This window comes from Suncus etruscus, chromosome X (genome assembly GCF_024139225.1).
Source record: "Suncus etruscus isolate mSunEtr1 chromosome X, mSunEtr1.pri.cur, whole genome shotgun sequence".
Lineage (NCBI taxonomy): Eukaryota > Metazoa > Chordata > Mammalia > Eulipotyphla > Soricidae > Suncus > Suncus etruscus.
In genome coordinates, this window is record NC_064868.1 from 118,368,133 (window position 1) to 118,391,538 (window position 23,406).

Genomic DNA, 23,406 nt, shown 5'->3' on the forward strand with positions numbered 1-23,406 from the left:
TCAAAGAAATGACCTGTATATCTTCAAGTTGTGGTTTGCAAGTCAGTGGCATGGACTGAGAAGGGGTTGAGAACAGGTATTATATAAAGGCAGTGTTTTAGGCAAGTGTAAGTCTCTGGTGATATTTGAGAACTCCAAGTTATCTAATAAAAGCTATTATTTTTCTCTGCCTCCTAAGCACTCTGCTAAGTCATTTACATACATGATCTCAATGATCCTAGCTGCAGTTTTCATCACTACTCTTTGTTAGAGAAAAGAGGACTCAGAGGAAATGACATCACTCACTAAAAGGAACACCTCTAGCAAGAAGAATTTATAGATTTTCTCCATTGCATTTATACTAAATATAGGAAGTACTCATGAGGAACTATGCTATGGATCACATAACTGGCTACTAGGTGGGAGGAGAGCCTTGCATATCTATATTTACATTCTTTACTGTCTGACTCTGAACATCAAACCCAGTAACCGAGTGCTCTGACAACACAGTGTCCCTTAGAAAACTACAGAAAAGATTGTTTGGTTTCTGCTTACATGACTCCCTTTTGTGATGTCCATTTCATCTCATTCTCTTCTATTTCTGGCCAATAGTGGTGATACAAGAAGCCAGACTGATTACTGGAGGCATTAACCTCTCACCCTGAGTGGAATGTTGCTGGGGAGGAATGTCATGCAGCTGTTTAGAGAAGAGTATAATTTTTCACAAAGATACACATGACACACTAATCACTCTGACTATTGCACTCCCACATGCACAATATTTTCCTATACTGAAAACTCAAACTATCACTAAGGGTTCATTTTTACATCCTTAAAGCTATTACTCTTCCCCAACATGGAAATCTTTGGCCTATAGCAACCAGGAAAAAAGTCAATGTTTAGTTCCTTGAAGACTTAAAGACCAAAAACTTTATATCTGAACATATGATTGGGGTCATCTACAAGGCTTCTACATGAGTTCTACATGGGCCAACTTCTTTACCCTTTAAATAATAAACTGCTTGACAACTATTTTCACATATATTACCCAAGTCTTGAGGATTTGAACACAGAGAAAAGGTGAGGCATGGAGAGTTTGGCAAAGTGGGGATGTGCCAAACTGAATGCCATAACCCATGAAGGGTTAAAAATTATCTTGCTAAAAAATCCCATTTCTAACTGGATAGAAATTATATACAGTAAGTAAGAGATTGCCAAAAAGATTGCTGATAGCATATTGTAATAGAAGACACTACTCTAAGTCATCTCTTCAGTCCAGAAAAATTAATTCCTTTAGCCTGGCTCTCCTTAATATATAATAAATGGATTATCTGAATTATGCCAGGCCTAAGTCTTAAGCTATACAAAATTCCTTAATGATTTTTCCATTATCAAAATGGAATATGTGAAGAGATGACTTTAGTTTGGTTCTGAACTTCTTTTAAACATCTATATGAATATATACAACTGTTTTATAACCAGAAGAAATGTAAAAACACAAATTTTTCAAACACAGATTTCACATTTTACATGGCACTTCCCCTCTACATACATAGTAAAACAATTAAAACAATACACTTCCATACTGTACACTTAAATAGTTATCAATATATACCTAGAGAAAAGAGACAGTAGTACAAAAAATAAGTTATCAACACGGAAAATTGTATGAACATTATTTTACATAATGCTGTATAAAACTTGAACCACTGGAATGAAAGCTTAAGTCAGTGAACAAATGCAGTAACATCATTAGCATCTTCCCCTCACATCTCATCCACACATTCATTTATGAAAGAAAGGAAATTAAAGCAAAAGCATTTGAAACTTTCAGAAAGTTTTATGTCAAAATCAGATGAATTTTTTTTCTTCTGGGCTCTTTTTTAACACCTCTGTTGTGTGTCTAGTTGTGCAGCACATCAAGAAGCATCTTAAGACAGAAAGTTTCAAACAGGTCCCAATTCTTTTGGTTTTTCTATTCAAGTTCTCTCTGCGATCCATGGCAGGGTAATGCCTCTCTGTTTGAGACTTCCTTCTGTTAAGATGTTATTGCCATTCGATATATTTACAAGACAATGCCCACCCGGGCAGGAAGGAGTAAATGCTCCTCTTCAGATATCTAACTTCTTACTGGTTTTGAGCTATGAAGGCCAGGACTCGCTGAATTCCATTCAATCTATCCTTTAAGGATCTCATAGCTAGGAATGGGAGCTGAGCTCGGTTTTCCAGGGGGAGAACTGCTAAGATCCACCAGCACCAGGCTGGGCCATTGGGGTTCATCTGCAACAGAGAAAAACAATGGGTTCATCCTTATCCCTTTGAAGCACTACCAGTCAGTCAGTCAGTACATTTCTAAAGGGGAAACCATCTTTGGTGGAGCTGCTTCTAGTTGTAGCAAGGCCTGCTATCTGTCCCATATTGTTATAGCCTTTATTATTTACCCTGAGCTTATCACCACCCAGATAAAATAATATATATGTAATGTCTCTCTTTCAGTGAAATAAGGCCACAAGATAAAGTTTTGACTGGTGGCATTTTAAAGGTATTGAGAATGTCCGGGGGCATGCTCTGTGTAGGTAGCATGATTCCTTTCTCTTCCATTTTCATTCTCTTTCTTTTAACTAGACATGAAGATGTGATGATCTTCAATCAGGAGGTTAAGAATAAAATTCTAAGAATGTTAGAGCCTTATGAGGAAGGATTCTGGGTCACTAAATGATTTCAGGGGACAGAGCTATGTAAGATAAAGTTACTACTGGGAATGGTTGAAGTAGGCCTGCCAAAATTATAGCAGAAACAGTATATGTCCTATCTAGTATGATTTGGTGATTTTATTAGTCAATTCAATGCTCCTAAGCCTTGAGGATTTGCATGTCTATGAACGCCCTCCATTTTCCAGTGTGGATGAAGGCAATGTAGTATGCATATTCCTGTCACTCCAGGATCATGGACTACTTCTCCCTGAAATTAAAACCTAGGATCCATGACCCTAAGATATAATTCCACATAGCAAAAATAAAATGTGTAGTGAAAAATAGTACATTCACATCAGATATAAGTTCTTCCTATCCCTAGGGATCCTTCTTAGTAAAGAGCTTTTCTATCCTGTGAAATGGTGGGTTGTGCATTCCACAATCTCACGAGAGGGAGTGGGATTCCCATGCCCCTGTCCAGGTAGGACAAGAGACGCAGGTCTGTAGCAATTCCGACGCAGGAAATAATCCACACACAGTTGGGAAGGTATAGCAGGCCAGAAACTCACACCGCAAGCTGTTCACCCACAAGCCAGTTGCTCCACCACATGGAACCACAAGCCAAGATGTCAGCCGCTCCTTCAGGTCTCATGAGTAGCCTTTATTGGGATCAAGAAAGTCCACCCCAAGGAAAGGGGAGAAAGCCAGATAAGGAGGCAATGGGGAAACATCTTTTCCACAAGAAAACCAAAGGAACCAATCGAGAGACATCTAATTAGAAGGCAGTATGAGTACCAATCTAAAGGCTTCTACCAACACTATCCCACATAAATTCTTCAAAATTCTGTTGGCTAGACACACAATTTAGATATGGCTGATGCTTCCTACCAAGGCCCAAACCAAAAATTCTGCCCATGATTTCCAGAAGGTAGCTGGTTTTCAAGCTTCAGAGAAGAGCAGCATGTTCTGTTTAAATCACTGACATCTGGGGGAAAATAGCCTTACAAATTGCTACACATGATTTTCCTTGCTATCCCTTCACCACCCTCTTTGCTTTTCAATGTCTCTAGTGTCCTTTAGGTTTCTTTTTGTCCCACATTGTGGTCTGTCACTTTCCCTGGCTCTTGGTTTTAAATCGAACTGTTATCAAATCTAAATGTAATTTAATTCAGATCCCTCTTTTCCAGGGTTGCTAACAGATGCTAATTAAGGCTTCTGATAACATTGAGGGGCTAGGGTAATGGGGAGATGTTTCTGTCTCTTCCACCTTTGCAAGGAGACAAGCATGCTAATTAATGGGACCGTTGAGGCTGAAGAATTGGCCAGGCAAATCTAGAAGGGATTTTGTTGGGAGATTACTTCCCGCTGCTTCTACCAAAGAATGTGATAGCTTTGCCTTAATAAAATTTAAAAAAACAATATTTCACCGTTCTGTGTCACTGAGTTCTTGTGAATCACTCCATGACATCTGTGTGCTCTCTTGTGGAAGATGCTGTTATCATTAAGCACTAAGCCTGCTCATGAACCTGCGCATAGCTCTGCTGGAATTCTGAGTCACAGGGATCCAGAGCCAGGATCTAAGTAACTGGAAAACACTAACTTTTTTGGTCTTTTTCACCAAGCATTCTTTTTTCCTGCCTGGAGCCAAAGGGAGGCAACCCCCCAAACTGTGGTGTAGTGAAAGTAGTATATTTCAGCCCATTATCATAAAGACTTTGTTTCAGTCTTAGAATGGAAGAGGAAGGGGGTTCCATCTCATTCAACCTCTTCATTTCAGTGATGAAAGAAATTTTTAAAGGGGGGAAGTAATGCCCCCTCCCCCCAGGTCACACAGCTAGAAAGAGAAGCAGGGCTAGTCTTTGAACAGGAAATATAAATATTAATATATTTTATTGTCACAGAGATAGAGAATGTCAGTAAAGAATCATGGGAGTCTTGGAGGTAATGCAGCGAAGCCAGGAGGTTGAAAAATGTGATAGTGGGTAGACATAGTGCATTATTGCTAATTTATTTTTCTGGAGACTGTTCCCTGATTAACTCTGAGCAAGTAAGCTTGGGGAAAATTTATTATCTAACCTTTTCCATGATCCGTACCAATCCCTCGAGAAACAGATCCAATAAGGCACTACATGTTTATAACTCGACCAGAGAAACATGTTAATGGTGGGGTCCTAAATGAACCTTCTCACCTGTGATGAGGACAATGACAAGTGTCTCAGCTTACAAGGCTAAGAAGGAATCTCAGAATTCAAACAGGATTGCAGTTGGAAATCCTATGAGGGAGCATGCCCTATCTCTTAGATCCTGCAGCAATAGAGGAGTGTTTAACAAGCCATCTAGAAGTGTCAACTTGTGCTCTCGGCTACCAGAATATCCTTTTATTAAGCCTGTACTTTACATGGATGCTATCATCCTAGCACTTGGTGTAGATCTGGACTCCCATAGAAAGTTCTTATATTGATGGAGTCTTTCATCATGGCTTAGCTCTCAAAATCTAATTCGGATTTAAGTGTCTACTACCTAGCTTACTTTTATTGACACTTCTTGGAATCCTTTTGGTTTTAATTCATGATAAGTCACCAAATATCATCGATTGGAATTCAGCTTCTCTGTCCTTGACTTTGTGGGTGGCAACTCTACACCCGTCTGATCACAATCCCTAGGCTAATTCCAAAAATAAGATATTAATATACCTGGGGATCAGCATCTTTTTCTGGCATTGGACCAAAGTGGTTGAGTATCCGAATCTTGAGAGCTGCTTTGAGCGAATGAAACCATGATGCTGCTTGTTCATAAACACAGTTGTGTAAACCTATGAGCTCAGCATAATCCTCTTCTTGAACCTGAAAGTATCAACGTGGAAGTAAACTATTCGGCACCTTTTTATTTAAATTCAGAGATGCTTTTGACACTTGACTTGTCTTTGAGCACCCCATACTGTCTCTCTAGAAGGATCACCCATCTTGCTATCTTTTGCTTGGTCTATCAACTGTTCCTCCTCAGACAAATGACAAAACTGTTTATGAGTACAGCTGAAGGTGAAAGACATGGAAAATCAGAGAGTCAAACTGGATAGAGTAGAGGCATGCAGTTCACTGAGGGTAGGCTGTTTCTTGCCTCTCTCATTTGTACTATTTACATGCTTTTAATTATTCACAGGGAAATGTGACATGAATGTTTCTGTGTATCTACTTCCAAGGCAAATACATGTATTTGAGCTTATTAAGCTTGTTCCTGGAAGTAATGATAAAGATAGATAAATATGAGATTATAAACTTCTTAGACCTACTGATCCATAAAACCACAGACTACCTGCAAGTATCAGCACTGTACCCTGTGGAATGATAGCGTGCCAAGAAGAGCACTGAACTAGTTTGCACAGTGTAACATATAAATGTGTGTGAGTCCCCAATGATTACAAAATAAAATGAGAAATAAAACAGATATGTGTGGACCAAACTCCAAGTCTAGCCTGCTCTTCCCTGACAGAACGAACTATGAGATTAAACTAGCCCCAAGATTGATTGGCCATGGTGTTTCTTAAACATGAACACAATTCATCAATGGAGTGGGTACCAAAGACAATGAACAGCCTGTAGCCACTCATCACTTCAACAAAATTCTACTGGTAAATGCTGGTAAACTACCAGCATTCAATACTGCTGCAGAATTTTGATGAGAAATCCCCAGGTCCATGACAAATGTCAAAAAAATCCTGTGGCAACCATTTTCTTTGGTACCAAGCTGCAGATAAGCTACTTTGGAGGGGCATTGGGCTAGTTTGGGTGCGTTTAGGCGTTGCCACCCTCACCTTTTGATCTTCGATGTATTCAATGTCAGCTGTATTGTAACCATCTCGCTGGCTCTGTTGGATGACTTTGAAGCGTCGCTTCCCTACACTTTCAATCACTGAGCGGCCATCAGCAAAGAATTGAACGTTTTTGATCTCTAGGATGCATCCATATTCAGCAAACTTTCTGTTTTTTAGAATAGATTCAAGGACATTTTAATGAACTGTTTTTGTGTCCTGACCCCCAATTTATTTCTAGTCCTTTATGCTATGCCTCAAGTAGTGTCTGCCTATCCCAAGGTGGACAGGAACAAGTAGACAACAGGCAGTGCCTGTGTGGAAAAAAATTCTCATGTATTTATATGATTGCTACCATATAACAAGCATATATTGTCTACTAGGTGTCATTCTTGGTGCTTTGTGTGCTCTCGTCAATCCTCCTGAGAAATTCACCAAGGTATAGATGGTTATTGTACCCACTTTCCTGATAAATAAATTAAGTCACTTAAAGGTCGTGAAGCTTTTTGCAGGGGCCGGAGCAGTGGCGCAAGTGATAAGGCATCTGCCTTGTGCATGCTAGCCTAGGACGGACTGCAGTTTGATACCCTGGTGTCCCATATGGTCCCCCAAGCCAGGAACAATTTCGGAGCGCATAGCCAGGCGTAACCTCTGAGCATCACTGGGTGTTGCCGGAAAGAAAAAAAGAAGTTTTCTGCAAAGGAGGAGCCAGACTGAATCCAGTACACGAATCTAGGGCCCACACTCTTATAAAACCAAGGTAAATACTCTCTAGCACTATCCAAGTTAGTTCTCAACACCATATGATCTTCCCCCTATAACATCCATTGTGGCCCTGGTGGGCCTTAGCACTGCTGGACCAGCAGCATTGCATGGCCAGACTATCTGGTCCAGTTGGCTGAGAATGAAAAGGAGTGGCCACACAAGAAAGAAATCATAAATAAATAGATAAATAGGCAGATATGCCCATGGTAAATGTGGGACCAAGGGACACTACTGATTTTTAGAAACCCCCTTTCAGCCCACCTCCTTAACTTGCATATATTTTTATTTACCCCTTCACTGGATCTCCAAGGCACATGCCAAACTGCCTTGTGCCTGTCTCAATGCATCTCCGAATCATCAGGCGGTAACAAGGTTCAAAGACATGTAGTGGGCATGGCACAGTGGGATAAGCCATAGTACACACGAAAATCGGCACATTCTTATTTAAACTGTTGGGAAGAGAAAATGACATGAGACTCAAAGCAACAGAGAATACAGAAAGAGAAGCCAAACCTCACCATACTTCTTCCAAGCAGGAAAGCAGGGAGACAGAAAAATACTTAAATGCAACTGAAGCCACAATAAGAGTCTCCTAATATGATACAGAAGTTAGTAAGAGGTAAATATTCTCCACTAAGAGGCCAATGGCCCTTTGTGCGCCTTCAGGATAATTCAGAGGGTCACAGGTGAAAATTGTGTTAACAGAGTTGGAGAACAGCATGAGACTAACGGGCCAACCAGTAGGACAGGAGGAAAACAAGTTCTGATCAGGGCCACCAAGGGGAAAATGTTGAGAAATAGTTCTCTAAGGGTTAAGATATTCAAATAAATAGTCAACATATTTTAATTCATCTTAAAAAGTTCTGAAGTACTTTAATGTAAGAGTAATCCTTCCTGGGGCCGGAGAGATAGCATGGAGGTAAGGTGTTTGTTTGCCTTGCATCCAGAAGGATGGAGGTTTGAATTTCAGCATCCCATGTGGTCCCCCATGCCTGCCAGGGGCAATTCCTGAGTGTAGAGCCAGGAGTGACCCCTGAGCACTGCTGGGTGTGACCACCCAAAAAAAACCAAAAGAGTAATTCTTCCATCCTTCTTTCCTTCTTTCCCTTCCTTACCCCTTTCCATTCCTTCTCTCAATTCATCTCCCCTCTTTCCTTTTACCCTTTCTTCCCTTCCATACATAGATCTTTCCATCCCTCCCTCCTTTCTTTATTCCCTCCCATAGTACTTTCCTTCCATTGTTTCACTCAACTAAAAAATATCTTCAAGTATCTTACATGAGTGGGACTAAGTCACATAGCTTTTCAGAAAAATGGTGGTGATATATTCTCTACATGGCCCCTGTAACATCATGTGAACCCCCTCCCCATAGAATGTCCATGATTGGCTCAGGAGAAAGGAGGTTATAAAGGAAAAAATGACCTAGCCCAGTAATGCCCCTATCCTCTTTTGCAATAGAATAACTGTGCACTTTAATTGCAGACAATGGGGTCACCAAATTCCCAGAAACACTTGTATATTAGCTTTGGAATCAGAACCCACAAGCGCCTATAATGATTAGAACATGCAACCTGATGGTACAAAGAGAAACCACTATATGGGATTATTTCCTCCATCACTACTGGTTGTCATTGTATTAGTCTAGTAAGTCTACTAAGGTACATGGGAACCTATCAAAAGATATAAGACCATTAGCACACTCTTCAAAAATATAAAGTCCATTCTTTTAAGTGAATACTTCTCTTGCACATTCTAGCATTTAATAGGGGACAATATTATATAATATTTAAATGTTTCCTTTATGTATTGTGATAACACCAGTTCACACGATTCTTTGTTCAGCTTCCTGCCTCATTGAACTATATGCTACACCATTAAATGATATTTCAAATGATAGCTCAAACAGACTCAACCTAGGAATCAAAACTAATGATAAAGAAGGCCTAATTATATCAAAAATAAGTCAATGAGAAAAAAAAGATTTTCTTTCTGTGTTTCCAAAGAAGCAATGCGAGAGCTTCAAATTGGAAGCTGAATTTTAAAATTGTTCTCTGCAAGGATGAAAATAAAATCAGATCAGATGTTGGGGCCTTGGGAGATAGTATGGTGGATAGGGCACTTGCCTTGCACACAAACCAACGTTTGATCCCTAGCACCTCATATGTCCTATAAGCACTGCCTGGAATAATTCCTGAGTGTAGAACGTTGCCAGGTGTGACTCAAAATCAAAAGGCAAAACCAAAATACAACCAAACCAAAAAACCCAGACTAGCTTTTTTCATCAGAAAGTTTAGAGGTGAGGACCCCTTGGGGAGGTGAAGATGAAGGGGCAGCCATAGGAGAGGCAGAAATGAGTAATCACTTCCTACTTGTCCAAGCCATTAAGCCGTACTTCCTCCAAGTAGAGAGCTACATACAGTTTCCAGTCCATCTCCATCACTTCTCTTTACTTCTTATCTCTTTCATCAACACGGGTGCATTCCTACTAACCCATTTTGTGAGAGCTTTCTCAGAAGTGGCTCATTTCATCTTCATGACCCCATGAAGAACAAACTATTATCCTCAAGCTCCAAATAAGATAAAAACCCAGGTATTGTAAAAATCTTGCTCTGGGACCCAGAACTGGATATTAAGGCAAGCTCTGGCTAGTTGAAAAGTTTTTACCTCATTATACTTCCTTATTTATTTGAGAAAATCTTCTGAACTCTTGACAAGAGCCCCTGATGAAACTTTTCCCAATTTTCTTCTCCTGCCAGCAGCCCCCAGTTGTTAATGCCAACATATGACCCGGTCAAGTGCTATGGTTCACGACTCCTCAGCAATGTACTAACAACTGTTGAGCAAATGACTTTGGAGTGGAGGGAAACCCTGTGGGTAGCTTTCACAGTTTTACATGGTATGGAGGCCCCCACTCTTGCCAATTTCTAGCTATCAACAAGCTCTCACTACATGGGGGAGGGGGGGCTCCATGGTGTGCAATGTTTGCACAGGCTTCTATGATCTGGAAACTGAAAAGAGGAATCGCATATACATACTTAGAAAGTTCTTCCATTTCCTCTTGGAAAAGTTGTATTCGTTCCTTCAGTTCTTCTGGAAGGAACTTAGCAATTATTTCCTCCATGACGACATTTGTTTTGTATTTTCTTGATGCCAAGTACTAGAGGGGGGAAAAGGCAATTAGATAATTGTGGCATTAACAGACAAACACAAAGCACTGCTGAAGGAATCACAAGACTCAAATGGCCACTTATGACTGGAAGAGAGACCCATTCCCTTCAGGAGCTCATACTATTATAATGGTTGCGATCTCAATGTATAAGTATATCATTTTTAAAGAAAGATGTGTAATTGATGACTTCCATATTTTTATCATTAATAAGGACATCTCAACTAGAAAATTGTTTAGCATTGATGTCTTCAAAATATCATCTTTTCCCTAAAGCACTGGAATTAAGATCATGTCCTTATCAAGAAAAAAAGAGAAGAGCTTTCCTTTCCTTTTATTGAGCACAGTGTTTACAAGCTTAACTGAGGCTCCAGACAGAAAATGCTGACAGTCAATAACCATGAGATTCATGGAATTAAAATTATTCAATCATTGATTCTCACTTGCCTATCTCTTTCCATGAAATGCTTGACTTCTAAATATTGCAATTTTAAAAATATTTTAGCTCTTAAAAATATCACTGAGGACTGGCTTTTGTCTCTTTCCACCATAATGTACATACAGGCATCACGAAAATGATGTTACAAGCCTGCCTGTAGCTCAACTGCTACTATTACCCTTCTTCCGAACACCCCTAAGCCATACGGATCCAGGAATCTGTCAGAATTCAGTGTTTAACTATGTGAACTACACAAAAGGACCAAAAACAACATCTGGAGAGAATTGCTCGCTGTGGAAATGACGCTATTAATCCAGCAGGGGCGATCCTGAGTACAAAACTTCTGACTTCAGACCTTGTTTTCTTTACCAGGGAGACTTCTAGTCCAAGGTGAGTATGAATGGAGTAAGATATTAATCTCTCTGGGAAATTGTGTGGGCCCCTGTTTGAATACACAGTTATAGATAAGAATATTATTTAAGCCCTGGATCCGGAACTCCATAGCCTTAGCATCATTACCAACCACATCCCGACAAATGAAGCCCTCACTTTGCCTGCTGCCAATCTTTGGAAGAAATCAGTGGCACAAGAGGTGGCCAATCCATAAAGAGAGTGTCTCTTTCACTGATGCTAAAGCGAGGAAACAAGGTATTTTCCTACAGGTGACAAGCATATGGATAGATTTTTTCAGTTTTCTAGGATATTGCAGAGTTTCCACAACAGAAATGCATTAAATATAAAATAGCTTCTTAGAATTAGATCAGTAAGTGCCATCATATTACCCTTTATTCAGTCCTGGTATAGCATTGAATTTCTTCATACACAATGTCCACCCTCAGGGTTACCTTTCGTGATAATTTCACTCCATATCCTTAGTTATTTTTTGATTGTTTTTTTTTGTTTTGTTTTGTTTTGTTTTGTGTTTTTGGTGTGGCCTTTTTTAGGGGATCTTTCAATGATGCTCAGGGCATACTCTTGGCTCTGTGCTCAAGGATCCGTCATGGTGATGTTAAGGTCCCGTGAAATGTCATGAATTGAACTGAGATGATCTGCAATATAAGTCACCATAACTCCTGTACTGTCTGTCTGTTCTGCCAGTCCCTTAATTTTAACGTTGGGAGGGAGTCACACGTGATTTCTCCATATCTATATTCACTTAAGTGTAGTGATTTTCAACCTCTTTACACCTGCAGACTGAAAGTTGAAAGCTTAACCTTCTTAGAGATGACAGGAGTCATCAAATATTGACTGTTTATCAGATTGGGTTCACAAGTTCCTGAATGAGGGAGAACAAGATGAGAATGGGTTTTCTTCTGATACAGAGAAATCCTTCAGGTCCACTTTAAAGACAAAGATGGCACTCACGTGATTTATTTTGACAAAACTCAGAGGCCCCAGAGATTTTCTTTCTCTTTTTTTTTTCATTTTTGGGCCACACCTAGTGGTGTTCGGGGTTTACTCTTGGCTCCACACTCAGAAATTACTCCTGGAGATGCTCAAGGGACCATGTGGGATTCTGGGGATCAAGTCTAGATTGGTCATATGCATGGCAAACACTCCCCAACTGTCTAATACTCCAGCCACAGCCATAGAACTTTGTTTTGTTTTGTTTTGGGGCCACACCCAGTGACGCTCAGGGGTTACTCCTGGCTATGCGCTCAGAAATTGCTCCTGGTTTGGGGGGACTATATGGGACGCCAGTGGATCGAACCACGGTCTGTCGTGGGCTAGCTCCGACCCCAGAACTTTTAAAATATTTTTAAATATTTGCTAATAATGTATAAAATCTCTGACAGGGTGGGACAAAAACCACACTGAAGTCTGTGAGATTTCTCTGGGGGAACTTACTGGTGATCTATTCAAGCTAGGAATAAACATAGCTTACGAGGAGACATAGTAATTCTTATCCAAGCTCAGGAAGAATGAAAAGATTACCAAACATCACAGTGAATCAAGTACTATGAGAAGATTCATGCTTATCATTAATTTAATTTTTGATTCCCGCTTAAGCTAATTTTTCAAGGAGTTCATTATAAAGCCAAATGTGGGGTCAGAGAAAAAGTACAGGGGTTAAGGTGCTTGCCTTGCATGCAGCTAACTCTGATTCAGGTCCCAGTACTAATATAATCCCCTGAGCCTTGTCTGGTGTGGTCCAAGAGTACAGCACCAGGAATAAGCCCTGAGAAGTTCTGGGTGTGGTATCCCAAAGAAAAATCAATCCATGAAATATTTATTTTAAAATATAGATTTTGCCTCACTTGCCTGATAAAGAAGAGAGCTAGCTATAAGTCAAGCGAAATAGAAAAAGGGTCCTAAGAGACGTTTAATGCTAGCAAGACACAATGTCTTGGGATCCAATTGTACAGAGAAGCTAACATAACCAAGGAAGAAATACTGTTTTACCTGTGAGAGACTATCTTTGCAGAGTGGGCATTTCGCATTGTGGTCAAGGCATCGTTCAAGGCACTTTAAGCAGAAAGTATGCCCACAAGGTGTGGTAACTGGTTCGAAGAACAACCTGAAATTTAGAAATCAAAATGGAATAAAACTGAAAAAAAACAGGCTTAAGAAAGACAAAATTACCCCATGTTAAAATTTTACAGCATTATATGGAAAATTGTGTGTGTGTGTTCATATGGGGTGTGTGTTCCTTTAAAAAATCCTAAGGATGCAGTTGAGAAAAGCATCTGCCTTGCATTTTTGAGCAGGATGTAAAACAATGCATTTATTAAAGTTTAGGAAATAGGCTGATTCTTTCGTAACATAAATTCGAGTCAGTCTCTTCTGAAGGTTCCATATTTTTCACTAACAGGTGCCAGGAAAATGAAGATGCATACATAGCCAGTGTTTGAAGAGAATTCATTTGAAAATAGTGAGGCAGCCTACATATTTGCAAACACAGAAAACACACGTTTGCTCATTCCTATGCTTTAAATCACAATACAATGGTAAAGGACTTGGCTTTTTTTGTTCATCTGAATTTCATTTTTTCACCTAAGCAATGCTACTACCTGCAAGATCTCAACCCAACTAGCCATGAAAACATAACTGCCTTCTCTATGGATCAATAATTTCCTAGGAAGTAGAGCAATAGAAATGTGATTATTAATAGATACTTGGGTACACACATGTATAGACACATATGTGTAGGCACACATAGTATTTAATATGATTCTCTTTTCAAAGCTTTGTTAGCCAAAATCTGAATCTTTTCAGATCTTTGATGGTATTTTTTAAAGCTATTCTGTACATTCAGAGATTCAAAGATTGACCTTTTATCAAAGTAGTGGGGGCTCACCTTCAGCAGGATCACTGGGGAGGGGTAGCTGAAAATGATGATAGTTCAGAAGTGGGGTTCACACTCACCCCGAGGACAGAAAGAAAGAAGACTCCTGACCAGCCTATTTTGATCTCACAAGAGTGTTCAGTAGCAATGAAGAGGCTGCTGGCTGCATAGCGCCCTCGTGTGGCCAGGAGGGGCACAAAAGAGCCTGGTCCGCACTGCCAGCCAGAGAGCAGAAGCAAATCATCAATGTCAAAAAGCACATTAAACCGAGAAGCTTCTGCACTTCAGAGGAAACGGTAACTAGTAAACAAAGACCCCCACAAGGAATGGGAGAAACTATTTATCTAATGCTCATTTGTTAAGGGGTTCATATCAATAAGATATGCCCTGGTAGAGCTTAACAAGAAAAATCTATCCCCATCCAAAAAATGCGGAGAAGAAATGAATAAACACTTCCTCAAAGAAGAAATACAGATGACCAAAAGGCGCATGAAAAAATGCTCCACATCACTAATCATCAAGGAGATCAAATCAAAACCACAGTGAGATAACATCTCACATCACAGCAACTGGCATGAGTCAGAAAGTACAAGAACAACCAGTGCTGGCACTGTTGTGTGGAGAAAGGGACTCTCATTTATTGCTGCTTGGAATGCCAACTGGTCCAGGTTTTTTGGAAAACAATATGTATATTCCTTAAGAAACTAGAAAGTAAGCTTTCATATGACACAGAAATACCACTACAAGGGATATACCCTCAGAACACAATGCAGAAAAGCCCTCTGCATTCCTATGTTTGATATCCAGAATCTGGAAACAACCCAAATATTCAACAACAGGTGAATGGTTAAAGAAGCTGTGGTTCATCTACACAATGGAATATTAGTGATTAGGAAAAATGAAGTCCTTAAATTGGCTTATACCTAGATGGATATGGAAAGTATTATGCTGAGTGAAATGAGTCAGAGGAAGAGGAATAGACATGGAATGATCTCGATCAGTTGTTGAATATATGGGGGGAAAGATATTATGGCAATAATATTCAGGGACAATAGGAACCTTGCCACAAATATTGGAGCAGTATAGTTAGGGTAGAAAAGGGACGACTATGACAATGACAATGATAGTTAAAACTTATTACTCTGGAAAAGGACTGGGTGTTGAAAGGAGATAAGGTGATATGCATAATGTCCCTTCACTAACAATAATGCAAACCACGGTGTCTTAAAAGGTAAAAAGAGAGAGAGAAGTAAAATTCTGCATCAGAGGCAGGTAGGGGGGAGGGCAAAAGGGAAATTGAGATCGTTGGGGGTAGGAAATGGACACTGGTGAAGGGGGTAAACTCAATGTCAAATCAGATGTCAAATTGTATGATGTAAACTCAGTCATTGACAACTTCATAAACATGGCATTTAAGTATTTAATTTATAAAAGTGAAATAGAACAAATAATGAAAAAGAAGAAAATATTTTAAAAATCCCATTCACAATTGTGCCTAAAAATCAAGTACCTTGGAATCAACTTTAAGGAGTGAAAGACCTATACAAAGAAAACTACAAAATACTCTTCATGAAATAAAAGAGGACACAAGGAAATAGAGAGATATACACTGGTCATGGATTGGGAATGTTAACGTCATTAAAATGGCAATACTTTCCAAAGTATTTTATAGATTTAAAATAATACCTATAAGGAGAACCATGACATTTTTCAATGGAATAGAGAAAATACTCCTGAAATTTATTTGGAATTATAAACCTCCACAGTATCTAAAAGTAGAAAGAGAAAAAAGGAAGTGTGAGAGAGATAGAGAGAAGAACAATGCCTGCCCATGAGAGGAGTATGGGAGGGAGACTGGGGACACTGATGGTGGGAAATGTGCACTGGTGAAGGGTATTGTACATTTTATAGCTTATATGTCAAAGAACTGAAGACCTGTATTTGCTTTAACACCACATATGGTTCCCTGAACATTGTCAGAAGAAACTCCTAAACATGGACCAAGATAGTCTCTAAGCACTACAAGGTATGGCCCCAACTTCCACCTTCTTCACCAAAAATTTTTGAACCCTACAACCAGAATAAAACTGAAGTCTAGAAGTGACCAAGTCACTAAGTGAAATTCTTTTCAACTCTCACTTGCCCATTCTTTAGAACAAATTTTGCTGACTATTGCTTATTGTGCATGTCTGTGCATCACCTGGGAACATTTTTCTTTTAGAAACTTGATTATTGCATAATTTATGTACAATACACTGCATATATTTAAAGTGTAGTGGCTTGATTATTTCTGCTGTATAGTTGTGAAATCATTTCCATGATCAAGAGGTAAAACATACCCATTACCCCCATGATCTTTTATTATTTAATTTTATTAAAACCATTGTGATTTACTAAGTCCTTCATAGTTGGGTTTAAGTCATACAATGAATCAGGGCCAATCCCACCACTAGTGTTCATCTCCCTCCACCCCCAGTGTCAACCTTCCTCCACCAGTGTTCCCAGTGTATCCAAACCCCCTAACCCTAACCCTAACCCTGACTCTTTGCTCTCCAGCCTGTCAGTAGAATAGGCCCATTAAATTTTAGATTGTTGAATTTGGGTTTCTTAATTCCATTGTTGTTGACTTTGGCTTGGCTATTTGGTTATGTCCTTTTTTTTTATCTCCATCCTGATATTGTTCCTTATCCCACATTCTTTCATATTTGTGTTTCTCCTTCTTCACTCAATTTCTTTCTTTCTTTTTACTATACTCTAGGGTCAAGGGTGCTAAACACAACTCAATTTCGATCACTGCATTTCTTCATGCAGTTATTCGAAATCTTTAAACCTTTCTCCTGCTTCTCCCTCATCATTGCACTTACTATTATCTGGGTAGTTTTCAAATACTACAGTGACTTGCAACAAGACCTGCAGAGTTCACATTGTTTGTTCAGGGTAAGGACCAGGTAGCAAGATTTTCTAAGAGCTCTCCAGATGGTTTGCATAAGCAGCTAGGATTGAGAACCTCTGTGTGATACAAACCTACAATCTCTGTGTAGAAAAAATGTTATTGGTCTCTAACCAAATTGTCAAATCACCTACAGAGTTTTAAAGAAGAATTGGTGAAGTCCTGTTGGACAAGAGTCAAAAGGGCACAGAGATTTTATTTTTTGTGATTTATTTTTGTTTTATTTAATATTTTTCTGCCACACCAGAGGTGCTCAGGACTCTTTGCTCAGAAATTATTTTTGTCAAGCTAGGGGGACCATATGGTATGCTTAAATGATTAAAATGATTAAAAGATTAAATGCAGGTTGGCCATGTGCAAGGCAAATGCCCTGCCCATTGTGTTATCACTCCAGGCCTAGATTATATGTGTGTATATATATATATATATATATATATATATACATACATACATACATAACATCTTTGTTTACTTTTGGATCACACTTGGCAGTACTCAGAGATTACTCCTGTTACTTCTGGCTCTGCCCTCAGAAATTACTCCTGGTAGGCTCAAGGGACCATATGGGGTGCTGGGGATCAAACCTGGGTCAGCTGCATGCAAGGCAAAGGCCCTTCTCGATGTGTTATCACTCTGGCCTCTGATTTGATATTTTTAAATGAACAACTGGACTAAGAGAGTGTATTTTCCTATATTTAAAGTTTTCTACTTTTTAAATGTTAAAATCATTTAAAATTAATTTAGTAGAATTAATATACTTGTCCCAATGTTGCAATCAATTATTTCAACTTAATGGTGGAGGTCTTTAATAGAGCACTAAGGTGAAAAATAAAATTAAGAGGATATAAAAATCAAATGATTACTCATAAACAGCATAATGTTCATAAACTTATAAAAACTAAAATAAAATCGAGATGTGTACAGTGGTAGAGCCTTGCATGTATGAGATCCTGGATTTGATTCCAGGCACCATAAAACAAAACAAAAATTATATCAATTCCTTGATTTTCCCAACATCCAGCTCCCAGTAAACAAAAATAGTGGAAGTGTAAAAGCTAATGGAATCTATAGGATGACTATTAGAATTAATATGTTAACAGCATTAATAAGAATACCATGTAAATATATACATACATTTTCATTCAATATCCCATCAATATTGTATGACTGAAATCCAATCATGAATTTTAGACCTGTATCACATGGTGATTCAATTAATAATTATTAATTAAAATAATGTTTAATATATGCCATCAATAAGCACTAGATAAACTTAAATATTTGAAATATTTATTTTGGTTTTTGTGCACATCCAGCTGTGATCAGGGGTTATTCATGGCTGTGGTAGGCATAGAAGTAAGAACTAGTAGAGTTTGGGGGACAATATATGGTGCCTGAGAGCAAGTCCCTGTCAGTTGTCTTGCCTCTTATACTGCTTTTCCTACTATGCTTCTCTATAGTCCCTAGAAAACATGTTTTTTAAAAGATGATATATTACAATTATTTTTTGGAAATCAAGTTTCCAGAAATAAATTTAATGAAAGTGGCCTGAGACCTCTGTTAGGAAAAAAAAACTATAGCTAATTCACTGAAAGAAAATAAAGAAGACTTACATAGATACCAATAAAGATCTCAATGAGTTATTTGACTCGTTTATTTTTATGGAACATAATAATTTAATTTCTAAACTTAATAAGGCAAGACAAAGTGTCAAGGATAACTGCGAGACTTCCGAAGAACAGCTCTAGAACCATAGTGAGTACAACAATGTAGAAATATCTTAAGCACAAACCAACCCACAAAATAGAATAGAAACCCCACAAATAGACATAGAGGCTTGATCCATGACAAATGTGATACTTCAAGGCAAGGGGGTTCAATACATATAAATAGCATGCATAGTCAGTGCTATTTGGAGTAACTGGCTCTATCTATACGAAAATGAAGTTGGAATGTCACTCAGACCCCACACAAAAATCAATTCTATGTTGACTATAAAAAGAAATGTAAAGGGTAAGCAGTAAAAAGTTTCAAAGGAGAAACAGGAAAATTATAACCTCAAGATCAAAGAATACCAAGAAAACACTAACTATATATGAGAAAGTGGGTGCTTTTTACTACGTGAAGATTAAGAGTTCATAAACTTATCCAACAAAAGCAAGCAGAGAACTTGTGTCTAGAGCATTCATAGAACTTTTTGACAAGTCAGTATGTAAAAACTAGCCTCAAATGTCTAAAAGTAGGTGCATGGGGGCTGGAGCGGTGGTGATAGGGGTAAGGTGTCTGCCTTGCAAGCACTAGCCCAGGGCGGATTGAGGTTTGATCCCCTGGCGTTCCATATGGTCCCCCTAAGCTAGGAGCGATTTCTCAGCGCATAGCCAGGAGTAACCCCTGAGTGTCAATGGGTGTGGCCCCCCCAAAAAAAGTAGTAGGTGCATGACCATACCTAAAACTGTTTACTGTAATGTTGCTCATTAAAAGTCTTTTTGTTTTGTTTTGTTTTGGGGCCACAACCAGTGGCGGTCAGGGGTTACTTCTGGCCCTGTGCTCAGAAATCACAGCTAACAGGCATGGGGGACCATATGGGATGGCGGGAATCGAACCCTGGTCTGTTCCAGGTCAGCCATGTATAACTCAAATGCCCTACCACTGTGCTATCTCTCCAGCCCCTCATTAAAAGTCTTAAATAGAAACAATCCCGAAATACCCAACTATAACAGAAAAACTGACTAAACATGATAGATGCATATCATAATGTAAGGGACAAGAAAGAAAATAAACCTACTGCATCTAGATGTAATAGCATGAGTAATTCTTTTTCAATAAAATTTATAAGAAAATTAAATCATTTTTCTGTTGATTATGAAAAATTATAACATAAAATCGATCATTTTCAACCTCTGAAATTTCTATAATACTGACTCTATGGTTATTGTCATGAAAAGGAAACTGATTACTTTTTAAGCCATTTTCTTCATTCTAGATGCCAAAACCTTGAAATTCTACTAAGAGTGTGTTTGAAAGATTGCTTTTTATTGCCCCAACTGAAGACCATCAGCACTTAGAACTTTAAATTAAATTTCTTTTCTAGTCCTTAACTAGGCTTGATTCTCTTCTATGTATCTTTGCTAATAAATAAGAAATGACATTAAAAATCAGTACATCTCTGATGATGGGGCCATCAATGTAATTACAATGATTCCACTGATTCAGAATTTATATGTTAATAATATCCTCATGTGGTTAATATAATATTTTATATATACAGATGCTAATTTTATTTTATGTAGGCCAATAACAAAAGACTTCATTTTAAGAACTGTTCATAAGTGTATTTTCTTTTTTATTTATTTTTTGCTGGCTATATCAATAGATCTTAGTAATGAAAAAACCTAGAATTTAAAAAATTCTGAATAAAAATTCCTTTTAAAACCAAGAAATGCTAATTTATGGCATTAAGAGATGTCTACATTGACAGTAAAACTATTTTTAAAAGCACATACTGTTGTATGGTCATTATCTCAAATATAATGATGATAGCTAACATAGCTGTGTGCTATATGGGAAAGCTGTAAAAGAACTAAATCCTAAGAGTTCTATCATAAGAATATTTCTTTTTCTTTTCCATTTTAATTGTATGGGTACATGGTAGTTGGACATATTTTATGGTAATCATTTCACAAATATAAATCAAAGTATGAGAAAAAGGAAGGAGACAAGAAAGAGAAAGATGAGGAAGTGACCTATAAAATAGAAATACAAAATTATTTTAAATAATAAAAAAGATAACAAAGGCATGATATAGTAAGTTAGAGGAGGAAGTAAAGTGGGATTTGGAAGTGACATGTAGACAGCTTCTGTTTTGGGGGCAATGTTTTACTATTCAAACTAGGAGGATTTCTTGCATGACTATGCACTGTAAAATATTATTTCATAAGAGAAATACCTTTTTATTTTATGTACTATTCCACTGTGAATATTTCCCCATTACAAATGCTTTTCAAAAGTGTGATTTGCAGGCTGATTTGGGAAACACTGCTGTGTTCTAACTGTGAGACCAACCAAAACAGAATAGCTCATTTCCTCCGTAATTTGAGTCCAATGAATCTGAATGCTCTTTATACTATTTGGTGAAGCTAATGATGACAATTGATGAATCTGTATCTGCAAAACTATTTTTCCTGAGAATTCCAAAACGGAACTTATTTTTTTGGAGAATGCACTCCACATCCGATGACAGTGCTATCACTGACTAACGGCACTTAGTACTGACATTTACTGAAAAAGTGAACAAGACACAAATGATAGGGCAACTTTTACAAAGGCTGTAATTTAAATATACATAATCTCTAGGGGTCACATGCATACATGAATGTGGCCCCAGACACTATATAATTAGGCTTTGAAATCATTCAAAGCTCAGATACTTCAATTCTATCACCTTTAAATCCTCAGGTCACTTCTAAATTCAGGGCTTCTTTGTTAACTTTTCCAGAACTGAGTCAGTAAAAGGGTGGGGGAACAAATGGTATCTCTTTTTCTTGCTCTCCTGTCATGTGCCATACTGTTTTTCATATACATAAGTATATTCTGAGAGAAGGAAATAAGTTTTAGTTCCATTTTTTGGTCAAGGACATTAAAACTCAGATTAATTTACCTAGGTTACACAGATGACTAGTGAATAGAGGAGCTTTACATAGGAAGTCACACCTTATTTCTGAGCCTGTTTCCTTTCTCCACAGCCGAATAGGACCAAGACTGTAAATATGTTTATATCTAGAACAGCCATGATCCAATTCTGTATAGAGATGATATAAACACCCAAGTAATGTTGCCTCTCCTTGTCTTCAGAGACAAAATTCAATTGATAAGAGGTATACGTGGGTAAAGTAATGCTAGGTGAAAGATAGAGCAAGCTAGGAATAGATTGAGCCTTAGATTTATCTGTGTTCTTTTTATCACTTTATGTAATGATTTCAGCAAACACTTCAGGGAGGCATTTTTTTTAAATCAAAGTGGGGCCAAATTCTTCTCACCAAAAAGCTGTTTATTTTGTCACATAAAATGTAGTAATAAATAAACACTTCCAGGTATATTTCAGCTAAAATAAAACATTTGATTTGTCTATAGTAGCTATCTTTTACCACCAGTTGCATCCTTGCATGGTGTTCCTTTGCTGAGAGCAAAGGAAAAGCTAGGAAGAAAAGTGAGTGAAGGGAGTAAAGAAAGAAAGAGGGGGAGGAAGGAGAAAAGGAGCCAAAGTTTAGCGTTTAGCACTCAGTGACTTAAGTAAATAAAAGCCAGGGAGGGTAAACCAATCATTTCAAATGATAAAGAGGTCATTGGGCCATTAGGTAACTGCTTCAAATAGCAAGCCTTGTTTATTTCAGAATATCTTCCTGATTCTGGAGAGTTTGCTCATTAGCAGTTATAGAGTGGCCTGAAAAAAAAAACTAGGGGCTCATAACCTGTCACTGAAGACTGGGGGACAGAAATCTGAGATCCTGGCATCAGAGACCAACTTAGCCCTGCAGCAGGGCTAAGTTTTCAGTCCAACACAGAAGGCTGGGAAGTGGCAAATTTTACTTCCAGATGTCCCTCCATTATTGCTTCCTTCATTTTTAATGATGTAAAAAAATTTGTGAAAATGGAGAGAAAAGAGCATGCATCTAAGCACAAACACAAGGAGAGAGCTTAAGTGAGCAAGAGAGTCTCTTGAAGTAAAAGGAATTCCACACCTCAAGTTAGGATGTGAGTGACTCTAGAGAAAAATACCCTTGTACCATTTCCCTGTGAGATTTTTATTTTTTTTATTTTTTTATTTTTTTTTGGTTTTTGGGCCACACCCGGTGACGCTCAGGGGTTACTCCTGGCTATGCGCTCAGAAGTCGCTCCTGGCTTGGGGGACCATATGGGACGCCGGGGGATCGAACCGGGGTCCGTCCGAGGCTAGCGCAGTCAAGGCAGGCACCTTACCTTTAGCGCCACCGCCCGGCCCCTCCCTGTGAGATTTTTAATCTTGTCAAGATTTTTCTCTCTCGAATCAGGATTTGGTCACACTACTCAAACTTTGTCTTCCAGCAATACATCATCCAGGAGTGTGGAGAGGGCTGGAGTTTATTCTGGAAATTGTACCCAGGAGGTACAACTGAGTTCACAATCTTACTGCTTATCTGAATAGATCTCTGACCCACAAAAAGACACATACATGTCAAGCAAATGTGGGTTTATGTTCTGAAGTCTTGCTGAGAATAGAGGGAGAGGACAGGGAATTAATGACTTTCTAACTCAGAAGCATTCAACTAGAAGAGCTGCTTATT

At 38.5% G+C, this 23,406-nt stretch overlaps 1 protein-coding gene across 1 annotated transcript in view; it reads right to left on the bottom strand.

Annotated features, from left to right (window-relative positions):
• Nucleotides 1-1,655: 1,655 nt before the first annotated feature.
• Nucleotides 1,656-23,406, bottom strand: part of LONRF3 (LON peptidase N-terminal domain and ring finger 3) — a 40,860-nt gene continuing 19,109 nt past the window's right edge. The window contains exons 7-12 of the mRNA XM_049767017.1: nucleotides 13,254-13,368; nucleotides 10,281-10,402; nucleotides 7,536-7,694; nucleotides 6,484-6,649; nucleotides 5,366-5,515; nucleotides 1,656-2,259 (exon numbers count right to left, since the gene is read on the bottom strand). Of these exons, the coding sequence (XP_049622974.1) occupies nucleotides 2,107-2,259; nucleotides 5,366-5,515; nucleotides 6,484-6,649; nucleotides 7,536-7,694; nucleotides 10,281-10,402; nucleotides 13,254-13,368 (865 nt within the window). The 3' untranslated portion in view covers nucleotides 1,656-2,106. The remainder of the gene's footprint in view (nucleotides 2,260-5,365; nucleotides 5,516-6,483; nucleotides 6,650-7,535; nucleotides 7,695-10,280; nucleotides 10,403-13,253; nucleotides 13,369-23,406) is intronic.